The following is a 12,429-nucleotide window of genomic DNA, read 5'->3' as shown; positions in this document are numbered from 1 at the left end:
CTCATCTATGCTCATGCTTCCTGACCAACGCCGATCCACAAATCAAATCACTTAAATTGTGCACTTATTTGCCCTGCTTCTGTCTCAGGCGGAGTTCGTCCTCCTCCTGGAGCTCCTGATCGATCTTAGCGCCCTTGGAGGGCTCGTTGCCGTGCATCTTGGCCTAGCGATGGTGGTTAGCGTTGATCAGTCTTTCATTCGCAGAATGTGACTTACGGGCAACGTAGAGTCCTTCTTGGACTGACGGGTTTCAGCGTCATCCTCATCGTCGCCCTGGCGGTGCTTCTTCTCCTCGGCAGCGAGTCTGTTGGCGATAGATCTCTCGTCCTCTAGGCGGAGGTCAATACGACGGGCAGGTCATTGGCAATGGAAAAGAAACGTACTGGAGTCGTTGCCAAGGTGAGAGTTCTCCTTGCCCTCGTGGAAGCGGTCACCAGTGTCAAGCTCCGAGTTCTTGACGTTGCGCTGGTCACCGGCCTCGTAGACGCCGCTGGTGCCAACACTAGAGTTTCCAGACATGATGGTGTTTTTGTTTGTGTGGTGGTGAAGAGATGGTAGATTGTTCTGGTACAAAATTGAGATGATTGGTCTTAGAGAGTGATGGGTATCGAGAGTGTTGATTGATGGAAGAGCAGAATAAGAGCTTGTCTGTTCAGCGGATGGGCTTTCTATATGAGATGGGAAAGAGCTGTCTTGCACTGCGCAACAACCACCCCACCACTTACTTCACTGCAGGACGTCATGACGTCTTCAGCGGCGATTCTCAGCTCAGACGGGTGCAAAGCTCTCTCCTACGTCATGCGATGGTCATTTCTCCGCAAAAACGCCTTGACAGATCTGCCCGAAACCACATGGTTAATCGGCGATTGCACTCGGCCAGGAGGTTGAAGGGTGGTTGATTTTTTTTTTCTGTTGCAACCATGTTGCCAATGTTCAGCCCTACCTTGGGTGTTGGTGAAGCTGGGTGGTGTCCGATTGCACCTCGCACCGACCGTCGCGTGCCTCAAACATGAACCACCCCTGCGGAAATCGCCCAACGACGAATGAGGACGAAGCTTTGCGCTATCCCTAGCAATCGTTCCTCCCATCGATTCCCAAGGGGACTGTGCCTGTGAATCGCCAACGACCAATACCTCTATGAACGACCCGTTGCTGGGTGATGTTTCCCAACAACGAGGTACCGGGCCCTGGTTGCCTCCAGCATCAGGCACAGAGTCCGGTTTGGTACATACAAAAGCAACGTATCGTGGCATAATTGGACCCTGATGACAACCTCCGCCAAGTAAATGCAATGAAGTCAGACTGCCCAGATGCCTTGCTCAAGACCCATTCAAATGACGGGAGTGAGGGGTCGAAAAGCGAAGCTCCATGTTCCTGTCCCTTGGTCGGTTCCAGGTGCATCGGCCAGGGGTCAAGCGCGGCAGGCCCCGCCTGTGCGCTAATCCGGCATTGGCGTCTAAAGCTAAGCGGCCGGCAAGGATGACGTAAATTTCCTAGGAGCTCCAAGCTCCACTGCCGACTTCATCGCATCAGGCCCTGCACGATTCACGAAGCACAGCTCACTCTAAACAAACCACACCACCAAAACAACAATCCAACGACCCGCCACAATGTTCCGCTTCGTAAGGCAGTCTGTCCACAATTGGATCCCCGTGATTGATACCTAATACCTACTCCAGCACAAGACCCTCGACATCGTCACCCTCTTCCACAAAGCGAGCTCCCCCGCCTCCGTGAGGGTTGCCAACATCCTCAAGCAGGTGTCGGCGAATGCCGCGTCCGGTGCCACCGAAGATCAAGCAAGCGATCACAGCGTCCAGACGAACCCCAAGAAGTCGCGCGCCGAGTTCGAGCTCAACATTACCGAGGACCCGCCTACTGCCGACCAGGTCCAGACCATCTTGGAGTACGTCGGGAAGAACAGGATCTCGTCCATCATTAAGGGCGCGTCGACCGAACAGGAGGCGATGAGGAAGTTCCAGCAGAACTCCGAGTCCTTCCAGAGACCCGTGGTATGTATTCGCTGCCCAGGCAGCTCTGTCCCCGGACGGAGCCTCCCCGCTTTCCCCTTACGGTGTCCCATACTGACCGAGACATACAGACGGTGGACTGGAACAATGGCAAGGCTGTTGCTGGCGACAGCGAATCTGAGATTCTCAAGATGCTCAATGCTTTGAACGGCGAGAAGAGCTGAGAGACATACGGTCTTTCAAAATGGCTACGCCAGCTTCTTTCTTACCTTTGTATAACCAGATACCTGCAACCTGCCCACTCAGGTGTTACATTAGTTAAATGATGAATATATCCCTCCTCCCACCTGATGGTGTTGTATCTTGTGATGCTACCCTAAAACCGCTTTGTGGCTCAATTCGACGTAGTGGGCATCATGACGGGTCGAGCTAGAACGGCAATGGGCATAACATGCATTGAAGGTCATCCTAGACTAAGAGTTAGGTAGATCATTATCGCCTGGAACTTGTCTAACATATCACAACACCCTCTCGGAGGTCTGTCTATGACCCCTGTTGGATTTGTGACCCAGAGAAATGTTACTGATGTGTCTTAGCAAAATCCATGCCTTCCTTTCCATAAGATGAGCATCAAAGGTAGTTGAACCCATGACTGCTAGAAGAAACCTTCAGTTACTGGTATGGATTCACCAGGACTTAGAATTGCCCATAGTGCTATTGTGGACTTTGCAATCGCTGCTGTCACATTGCTCTCTGGCCTGTTCTCTTTGGTCACCAGTGCTGGCTCTGCCATCGCTGTCCTTCCTGTTGTCCTTCATCCAGCTCGTCCTAGAGTGAATACCTTTGCGTTTTGATGGCTTGTTTCCCTCAGGCAAGTGTTTGCTTTAGCTCCTTCCTCAGAAGGCACTGTGTGTGCTTTCCTCTTTCCTGCCTGTTCTGTCCCTTTACCTCTGCTCGTCCTTCCCCTTTATTTACGTCGCAACAGTTCTTCGTCCCTTCTTTTTGTTCCTTCACCTTTGCGTCGCAACTTCACAGCTTTTTACTCTGCAATCTCATCCTCCATCCCAACACCTGTCCCCACTACCACGAGATATCATCAGCTTTCCTTCAAACAAGCCTCCATCCCTTCAACCCATTTATTTCTCCTGCTACCTGACGAGACGACGTTGGATAGTTTAGCTCTGCAACATGGCTTCATCCTTCCACGGTGACCAGGGCTCTTTCCACGATCGCGGCTTCCTCGTGAGCAGCTTCGATCGCGATGCGCAAGGCGCGAATTCGACCTCTCCGATAACAAATGCTCGGGACCTGCCTCCAAGCCACACCTACCACTATCCCGGTGGCATTCCAAACGGCTACAAGATGGTTCCTGCCAAGGAGGGAGAGATGTCCAGGCGCTATGTAGAGGATAATCTCCCCATCTCCTTCTACAGCCGCAAAGAAACCAAGGCGATTTTCAGCACCAACAACGGCGAGGTCCCCACCCGCGGCCTTAGCATGAACCACGTCCTTGTTTTCCGCGAACTTGATCTGTGGAGCGCCGAAGAGCTCCAGGAGAGAGCCAACGCCATCCGCAAGAAGCACTGGAGATCCCTGAAGTCCATGCCCCAGCCCGAATGCTGGGAGGACCTGTACGATTACTTCGACTGTTTCGACATCTATTTCCACGGTGCGCAAAACCTGTGGAACCTCATTCTTCTACTCTTCAACGAGAACGAGAACCTTTCTCGCGACAAAATCAGAGCTACTGCAGTCTACGTCGGCATTCTGTGCGACGAGTGGGTCCAAAATACTGAGAACAAGACGAAGCTCATGGCGTTCAACTGTTGGGAAGGTGATGTTGTCAGTCTCATCACTTCAGGCCCCTGGCTCGAATTCCAAAAGCTGCCATTCATTGACGTTATGCTTGTTCGGTATACTCTGTGTTATCGACAAGACCAGCTGTTGGGCAAGCCATGGGCTCGGCCAAACGCCTACCCGGCTAACAGTATGAAGGCTAACTGGCACAACAACACTCTGCATTGCTGGCTTGGTAAATCCCATTCTGTCTGTGTTGTAAGACTCGGCTAACATATATGTAGCGGGTCAACTTGTGCACGACACGCCGAGTGGCATCCCCCCTGCGGTGTCCCCGTCAACCATAATCGTTGGCGGCGCTGGTTTTTCATCGTCTCAGCTGGGCTTTGCTGAAGTTGACGAAGCGACCGCTGCCACTCATGTTCCGGCCAGAAACATCACCACTACAAAAAAGCCCATCGTGGTCAGCGGCACGAACAGCAAGCACAAAGCAAGACCTTGGAACCTTGGCCTTGCTGCAGACCCAGACTCCAACAATCGGTCCGAAGATTCCTTTCCAGACAACCGGCCGATGTCCTTAACTTCTGTCCCGAGCAACAGAAACAAGGCTACCGAAGCCCCTGCGCCTCATATCACCAACTTGGGTACTATCAGACCAGGGTTCTACCATTATCCCATGAGACCTTACGGCTATGCCTTCAATACACCATTCATGACAGGTTCCAACGGTGAGCCGCAACCTTACCATGGTCCTCTTGGTCCATCCGCGCCTCCTGCACAGGCTGTGCCCGAACAACAGCGTTATGGCACTCGCCATCCAGTCAACATGACTCCACAAAAGCCTGCAGATAACAGATTCCATAATAAAGGGTATACCTCGCCAGTTCAGAGCTCCACGGCATCGAGAGATGGGAAACGCATACAGCCTCCTGTTTACCAGAGAACAACTTTTGACGACAATCCTTCTCACAAGTATACAGAGAAGCGAAATGTAGTAGTTCACTCTGCCTTTGAACAAGGGTCCGGGCAAGGGTCGTCAACGGGTCCTTCACGCTTCGATACGGGTCAAGATGCACGACAGGAGCATTCGAAGACATCAAGTGCCCCTGGTGACGCAAGTCACGGTCAGCCGCGGCCTCGCGGTGAGTCCAGGGGCTGGGAGAAAGTTCCGCATGCAGATGAGTCAATCCACGGCCCTGTCTTCCGTCGATCTCCAACCAAAGAGAACCGCCCTCGCTCATACTCCCGGGCCTCGAGCAAAGGAGACTCATACTGCTCAAACCAGCATCCCAAGAATGGCAGCAAGTATGCTTACACGCCCTGCACGTGTGCGAGGTGTGAGGAGCGCGAACGCTCTGTGTACATCCAACTGAACCCGGCCCCACGGATCGCTCAAGATGTCCTTGATGCCAAGATTCATGGTATAATGTCTCGGTGGGGAAAGGTTGAGAACGTAAAGCGGCTGCAGGCAAACGAGCACCAGGGAGGTTTTGTTTGCTTCTTTGTCAGGTTAGTAACATGACTTACTTCCTTGATCCTTGAAACTGCTGACTATAGCCTGCGACACAGATTTAGCGATGGCTCGCGCGTAAGAGAGGCTTCGGCCACGAATCACTTCAGCAGTGACGAGCTGGACTGCATAATAAGGATTGGCGCGATGCATCATTCGGACTATGGTAACGCTATGCATGGCATCTACGGGCATGAAAACGATCAGCACGGCTCGGTAAAGTCATACAACGGCTCACAACAATCAGCGTGGAAGGGCCATTCGAGTGGATCTAGTCATACCCAGCCTTCGTCTGTCCGTCGTGATTCGAGAGCGCAGGTTTCCTTGGAGCAGTACATGGTGCCTCGACCCCAGCTACCACAAGTCCTTCTTGCAAAGCCTCTTCAGCCTCCTGGGGTACATGGTTCAGCAGCTCCGCCGCCCTTGAACATCCAGCAGGGAGTTCCGCAAGAGATACTTGGGCTGGTCGGGAACATCACGTCGACTTGCAACATCCCCAAGGCGAAGACGAAGCCCACTGATACCGAGGTGCTTCAAACTTCTGCTGAAGCCGAGTCTCAGTCAAAACCGCCTTCCGAGGAGGTAATCCCGGACGAAGAGCAGGCAACCAGGACCTCTAGTCCTCATATTTCCGACGGCAGCCCTGGCAAAGGGGGCAACAAAGCCATTGTGGTCAACCTGCCGGCCACACCGCAGAAGCCAAGGAAAGCTGATGAGAACACTCACGCGTCTGATGAAACCACCGCACCTCAGGACAATGACCAATTGACGACACCAACCAAAAAGAATCCTTGTGCACCTAATGCCACCACTACTCCCAAAAATTCATCTTCAGATAGACAGAAGGAGTCCCAAACAACTACCGAGATTGCTCCTAGAGGCACAACAACCACTGAGAACAGCAAGGCTGTTCCTGCACAATCCCAATCGGAGAGCTCCTACGCCAAGGGCAAGTACAGGAAGATATTTTCGCAGAATGATGACCTCAGCATCGAGCATTTCGATGCGCCAGTGATAAGAATGGGTGCAAGGCACGACTCATCGGCTATGAGTAGCTCCAGCGTGGAAGAGCGCTTCGGCGAACAAATTGACGAGCCCCGCACCCGAGCTGGTCATGAGTTTGACAATCTGATTGATTCGAACCAGAACCAAGATGCTGTCCACATGATGATTCTTGTCGAGAATTCCACGAAGAAGAAGAGCAACAAGAAGCCCAAGAAGAAGAAGAAGGCACCCGCTTGTGCGAACCAGGGCGAACCAAGCAGTACTCAACAACCTGCGAGAGACACCCCTATCAACGCTACAGAGAAGCAAGCCCCTGACGTCCCTATGCCACTTGACATTGAAGCGGCAGAGGATATTGACCCTGCAACCCTCATGGAAGTCATCGCCAAGGCAAAGCGGATTGTGGCAGTGAAGGAAGCTGGGTCCACCAGCACAAAGCAAATTGCCATCGATAGTCCTGCAAATGCTGTCCCACAAGCCTTAGTGCCACCTGTTGCTGAAACAGCAGAGAGCAACACCCTGGAGGCTACCAAGGACAAGGAGATCTTTCGCTCAGAGGACAATGATCCAAAGAACAAGCCTGAGAAATCGGACGTTCAAGAGTCTATCAACAAGAGTTTCCGCGCAAATGGTGGCGGCTCGTTACGGCTGCCCAAGAATAGGAAGAAGCAGCCCGCTCAGTTGCACTTTGCTGACCGGGAGCCCTCCGCTTCTGGAGGCACAGCAGGTAACAGCAGCTTCGAAGCGCTACAATTCACCGATACTGAACTTCCTTCTGCTGCAAGCACCGCACATTTCAGCTCCACCACCGACCAGGAGGGCCGCTCTACCGACGGGTCGCCTGGGATGCTGTCAACTCCTGCAACTCCTCCGTCTGCCAGAGCAGTCCTAGCTACACCAAGCTCTTCGCTGAAGGAACCTGCAGCAGGTGCAGAGGCGACTCCAAAGTCGAAAATTTTGCTTAACCCGAAGGCCAAGGAATTTGTTTCGCCAACTGCCCTCTCGACTGCGGCTGCTCCCAAGAAGATTGAGCTTGCGCCGGTTCCGTTGAAGCCCACCATTCACCATCGCAACGTGTCCCAAACTTCGTCAAAGACATCGCGCACTCTCACCCCCGGCAACTCGCCTGCCAAGGAAGAGGACAACCAGTCCGATGGGAACGCTGTCGAGAGTTCCAAAGGCAAGGAGAAGAGCTTGGTATCTCAGCAGGGCTTTGCCATGGATAGAGATGCGAAGAGTCCTGCGGTAACTGACGGGGCTCAAGTTGCCGATCAGCAGACTTCAGGCAAGGACGCCGTGGAGATGGACAAGAACCATTCTTGCACTGGTGAAGACCTGCCTGTCTCGCAAAGCACGCCGGATGACGATGGCGACTGGCAAGTACAGCGCCCCAAGAGGGACTTCAGCACCAAGCAGCCCAAGGGCAACAGCCAGCAGACAAACCATAAGCAACAACAGAGCAAGCAGGGCCAGCAGGGCCCCAAGAAGAACCGCCCCTCGCCTAAGAAGCAGGAAAAACAGGGACAGAGTCACCTTCAACAGCAACGCTACGCTTCCAGCCCCAACACCAATCCGGTTTCTGTTGGCAGCAAAGCCGAGTTTCCCTCACTGCCCCCGGCTCCCAAGCCTGTGACGGGTCTCCCAGCTAGCAGCGTCTGGGGAAAGGCACGTTCAGTGTCGACTGCCGCCACCGCCTCCACTCCGAATGACAGCATCACTGCCCACAAGGGCGAGACCGCAAGCCCGGATTGCAAAAAGGACAGCGGTAAGCAGTAGAGAGATGTGTGATGCTTCGAAGGAAAGAATTTGGGCACAGAAGCAAATACAGAGAGATCGGAGGTCATATGAGAGAGCAGGCTGGCTGAAAGCATCGTCGTACCTTGAGTGTTTGTGAGAGGGGTTTCTGAAGGAAATAGTGGGGAAGATTTGGAGAGCGGCTTCGAGGAGGGTCTATGTTTGAGTGATACCCACGGCTACAGGTCCAGGAGCTACGCAGCAGAACCAGAATGAAATTCCTTTCAAAATCTTGCTGCTCTGTCAGTGACTGTCCGCCAAGTGAACCATTGATACACAGGATGATCGCCATGCTTAATCCGAATCACGATGGCCAGCCGGAGCAGTACATTGAACCAGTCAAATACAAGCCAAGTCCATCCATTCGCACCCTTTGGCCCTATGCTCATTCATTCGAAGCACGTTTCGTTTGGTTTCAACGTCGACTCGGTCCGGAATCTCAACAAGGTGATGGTACAAAGTCTTTTATCTGTTTGTTCAAACGTATCCCCTAATCAGCCTCCTCATGCGTCGTTCTTGACCAGGGTGGTGACTGTGTCCTCGATCTGCTTGTCCGACAGGCCTGTTTATCGAAGTCAGCACCAGTATCCATCGCCATGGGGATGTTCTCGGTGGGGGTAATGCTCACCCTCGAGCGATTGGCTCTTCTCAACGCCGAACTCTGTTTCAACGATATCTCGTCAGCATTTACCCATCCATCGTAGCGAGTCCTCCATTGAGAGTGCATCCTAACCGTATCTCGCATAGACCTTGGGTAGCGTGCCGGCGGCCTCGCGGAGGAGGATCGGGGTCTGGGGGTTGTTCTTCTTCATCGTGGGGTACGCTCTCGCAACGAAGGAGCTATCGAAGAAGAGGCACGTCAGCGATTGATGCCACAGGGCGGCCTGGAGGCAGGGACGGTAGCACGGGAGCTCCGGTGTCGAGGCTGGAGTCGCCGAGGGCCGTGGAGGATCGAAACGTACCGGGTCGCGGCGCTGTGCTCGCCCGTCTGGCAGAAGAGGAAGCGCACCTCCTTGAGGGCCTTTGTGAATGCGTACTTGCTCGACATGTTTGCGCTGCGCGGGAGGGCGGACGGGCGGACGGGGGAAGGTAAGGTCAATCGGGGTCGATTTGATTGGGGAGGCTCTGGGAAGCGATGGGGAATTGGGCGAGGATTGAAGTTGACGAGATGCCGCACGTTCGGGGGTGGATCTTTTTTTGCACAAAGTCTGCCAGACCTGGGTTGTGTATAATTGACGTCTGGTGATTGGTTGGACCTTGGAGCTGTCACTTGTGCATTTGCATAATGTGTCTCCCCGATTTGGGCGGGATGTTTGCTAGTTGGCGCTTGGCCAGTGCTCCCTCGCCAACTTTTTTTTTGGGTGGACGTCGGTGGACGTTGTTCCCGCTTAAGTCCGGCTGGCGGTGCTGCGCGTGCTGAGCTGCTGGCTGAGCTGCTGTGCGCTACTTCGCAGTGCACCATGTGCGGCGTGCGATCTCGCTGGGCTGCGGGTGCGCGCTCTGTGCAACCGTTCCCCGGTCTCCGGCATCCCAGCCAAAAAAGCTGCCCGCTCACCCTCGGACTATCCCAAATCCTCAACGCCTGGTCCTTCTCTTCCCAACCTTGACTCAACCTCCATCTCCCTCCGTCCAACCTCCGAGTCCGTCGTCGATAAGGAAACCTCTCCGCTCCAACCAACCCCATTCTCCCGTGATCGAGTGCCGTTTTCAATCGCTCTCCTTCGCCAATCCCCCCATCGAACCGAATACCCCCCAACGATTTAGATCCGCGCGAAAAAAAAAAAGTCACAATGGCCCCCGCCAACAACTTCTTCAACGCCGCGCGCCCGGCCTTCCGCCAGCAGATGTTCGCCGGCGCCCAGATCCGCAACGCTTTCCGCACCTCCCAGTTCCGCACCCAGTTCCGCGAGAGCTCCAAGAGATGGCAGAGCTCGACCGCCTCTGCCGAGGCTCAGGCTAGCTGGTTCAAGCGCATGTGGGACAGCCCCGTCGGCCTCAAGACGGTGCACTTCTGGTGAGTTCTACCCCGAACCGATGCAAGCGAAGCTCTGGCTCGCACTGCGAACATGCCACTGACTCTGTTGGTTGCAGGGCCCCTGTTATGAAGGTACGATATCTTGCGCGCTGAAGCTTGTCCCAACGGAGACCTCCCTTGTAGAAGTTCCGGTCGCGATGTCGGAGTTCCACAAGAAGGAACCCGTGAAGACGAAACCAAGACCGATATGGCTGGGATATGATCGATACATCCGGATTGCTGACCAGCGATATAACGTACAGTGGGCTCTTGTCCTTGCCGGTGTTGCCGACTTTGCCCGTCCCGCCGAGAAGCTCTCCCTGACCCAGAACGGTGCCCTGACGGCCACCGGTATCATCTGGACCCGCTGGTGCTTTATCATCAAGCCCAAGAACTACCTGTACGTTATCCCTGCGTCTTTTCTGGGAGCCTTTGGCTGATGTGCGTAGCCTCGCCGCTGTCAACTTCTTCCTCGGTGTCGTCGGTGTCGTCCAGTGCAGCCGTATCCTCATGTGGCAATCCTCGCAGAAGAAGAGCGCTGCCGAGCTGGCCCACGAGGTCAAGGAGGACGTCAAGGAGGCTGCCTCCTCGTAAGTTCGTGAGAGTATGACGCAGATGGTAAGCGAGATGGGTTCAATGGAGAGGCAAAGTAGGGTCGCAGTTTGGTGCAAAGCTGACGTACCGGCTACCGCCATTGTCCGATAGCGCGACGCGGAGGCAGGAGGGAATGACGCACCATGCAGAGGCTTACCTGCTGTCGTGCCTTGCATCAGACGTTACAGGTTCCGCATCTGGTTACTAGACTATTTCCTTTCCGAATTCTCATGGGGGCCGAGGGATACGCCCAGAGAGACCGCGGTGCCTCAATACGAGGCACGCCCGCGATCCTTGTACAGTATATGCCTCGTTTCGAATGCCACAAACCAATAACTATGCGGATAATCCACCAAAAACAGTTGTCGGGTTGTTTTCCTCTCTTCCCCATCTGCACTAGGGGAAACGGACCTCGGCGCGTAAATGCGACGTACCGCCAGTCTGTGTCCGCGATGAGATTCTGGGGCGTCCACGCACTTGTGCCATTTGGGTGCGATATGTTCGTCCCTGACCCTTACAATGCCTTCCGAAATTGATTCAATCGCCGGTCGAAACCTCTTGTCTTTTAGTCGTCTGAATAATCTTGTACCCAAAGATACAACCCGATACATGCAGCGTTGCTAATCCCCAAGAGATCACCGGCTTTACCGTATGGGCTAATCCTCAGACCCTATCGATTGTGCGCAGCTGGCCAATACGTAGGCTCGGATGAGAAGTCCGATCTGCTCCTACCAAATGCATTACGTAGTCAACCTTTGGCAGCCGCAACGGCATCGCCAAATATTAGTCGCTGGCTACGGCTACGTATACTTACAGCGGAATATATGCCCAAGCGAGCAAGCCGCAGATGCAGGCAGAGGACCTCCACCCAATGGTCCAATCATGGGGCATTCTTATCTCTTTAATAGCGACGTGGGGACTTCTGTCCCGACGTAATCGCCGGGGAGGAGTGAACATTGGCAACTAAGCGGCCCTGGTTGCCGACACGAAACCGTTTACGACGAGATGCTTCCTCACCGCCTGCACCTCAAAGTATCAAGGAACGACGACTGTGCAAACGGAGGTTGGCCGATACGAATGCTGAAATTGCCAAGTGACTCTTTGGCCCAATCAACATGACACGGATTCGCCGGATTTTCCTCTTGGAGATGTTACATTTCTTTTTTCTGGAGCACTGCCAGGTTGCAAATCCGCTCCAGATTTAGCAGACAATATTAAGACGAGCGCAGACTGACAAGACTGGCAGTCTAATTGGGGCGGACCCATGGCCGAATTTCTTGCTTTGAGGACATTGGGCATACACTGCCATAGGTATACCGACCAGGCTTACTTCCGTCATAGGTCACCTCACGACATATACTTTGCTCTTCCTTGTCGAGCAACGTCCGCCTTCTCTCGCTCCCTACACACGCCGTTGCCTTCCCAAGATGTTACCTCGTACAGTCTTTGAGGTGATGTCATGGTCATGAAATACACCTTAACTGGCGGCTAAATGATGCCTGGTAAGGCTGATGAGCTTGTGTCGGACAACGGACATAAGCAACATATCTTCCTTGGATTAGAGTTCGTCCTTGCAGATGCCTGCATACTGCTAGTCAGACATGGAATTGATTTAGTAGAATGGGGTGCGCTGAGTACTTTTTCCGCAGTAGAGTGAGATCGTCATAAGGACCTCGGAGTACGCGGAGCGAAACCCGGCGTTGAAACAGAAACCAACATGGACCCCTTTATATCAGGAATGCTGT

General features: G+C 53.8%; 6 protein-coding genes across 6 annotated transcripts; 4 read left to right on the top strand and 2 right to left on the bottom strand.

Moving 5' to 3' along the window:
- Positions 1-64: 64 nt before the first annotated feature.
- On the bottom strand, positions 65-519 carry ColSpa_06121 (uncharacterized protein; the record flags this gene model as incomplete). Its single annotated transcript, XM_049272333.1, has 3 exons — positions 65-163; positions 217-329; positions 384-519. The coding sequence occupies 3 exons, from the start codon at positions 517-519 to the stop codon at positions 65-67; spliced, it is 348 nt and encodes a 115-aa protein (XP_049128290.1).
- A 1,091-nt stretch (positions 520-1,610) lies between these two features.
- Positions 1,611-2,194, top strand: ColSpa_06120 (putative rhamnogalacturonase; the record flags this gene model as incomplete). The annotated part of the gene is made up of 3 exons (XM_049272332.1): positions 1,611-1,622; positions 1,680-2,012; positions 2,102-2,194. The coding sequence occupies 3 exons, from the start codon at positions 1,611-1,613 to the stop codon at positions 2,192-2,194; spliced, it is 438 nt and encodes a 145-aa protein (XP_049128289.1).
- A 964-nt stretch (positions 2,195-3,158) lies between these two features.
- On the top strand, positions 3,159-8,058 carry ColSpa_06119 (uncharacterized protein; the record flags this gene model as incomplete). The annotated part of the gene is made up of 3 exons (XM_049272331.1): positions 3,159-3,957; positions 4,052-5,276; positions 5,337-8,058. The coding sequence occupies 3 exons, from the start codon at positions 3,159-3,161 to the stop codon at positions 8,056-8,058; spliced, it is 4,746 nt and encodes a 1,581-aa protein (XP_049128288.1).
- Positions 8,059-8,804: 746 nt separating this feature from the next.
- On the bottom strand, positions 8,805-9,124 carry ColSpa_06118 (NADH-ubiquinone oxidoreductase 10. subunit; the record flags this gene model as incomplete). The annotated part of the gene is made up of 2 exons (XM_049272330.1): positions 8,805-8,916; positions 9,039-9,124. 2 exons carry the CDS (start codon positions 9,122-9,124, stop codon positions 8,805-8,807), a joined length of 198 nt encoding a protein of 65 aa, XP_049128287.1.
- Positions 9,125-9,866: 742 nt separating this feature from the next.
- On the top strand, positions 9,867-10,094 carry ColSpa_06117 (uncharacterized protein; the record flags this gene model as incomplete). The annotated part of the gene is made up of 1 exon (XM_049272329.1): positions 9,867-10,094. One exon carries the CDS (start codon positions 9,867-9,869, stop codon positions 10,092-10,094), a length of 228 nt encoding a protein of 75 aa, XP_049128286.1.
- A 154-nt stretch (positions 10,095-10,248) lies between these two features.
- On the top strand, positions 10,249-10,892 carry ColSpa_06116 (putative mitochondrial transport protein fsf1; the record flags this gene model as incomplete). Its single annotated transcript, XM_049272328.1, has 3 exons — positions 10,249-10,490; positions 10,540-10,680; positions 10,796-10,892. 3 exons carry the CDS (start codon positions 10,249-10,251, stop codon positions 10,890-10,892), a joined length of 480 nt encoding a protein of 159 aa, XP_049128285.1.
- Positions 10,893-12,429: the final 1,537 nt, after the last annotated feature.

Source organism: Colletotrichum spaethianum, assembly GCF_022836535.1.
Source record: "Colletotrichum spaethianum MAFF 239500 DNA, contig14, whole genome shotgun sequence".
Classification (NCBI taxonomy): domain Eukaryota; kingdom Fungi; phylum Ascomycota; class Sordariomycetes; order Glomerellales; family Glomerellaceae; genus Colletotrichum; species Colletotrichum spaethianum.
This window is presented reverse-complemented; position numbering and strand designations above follow the sequence as displayed.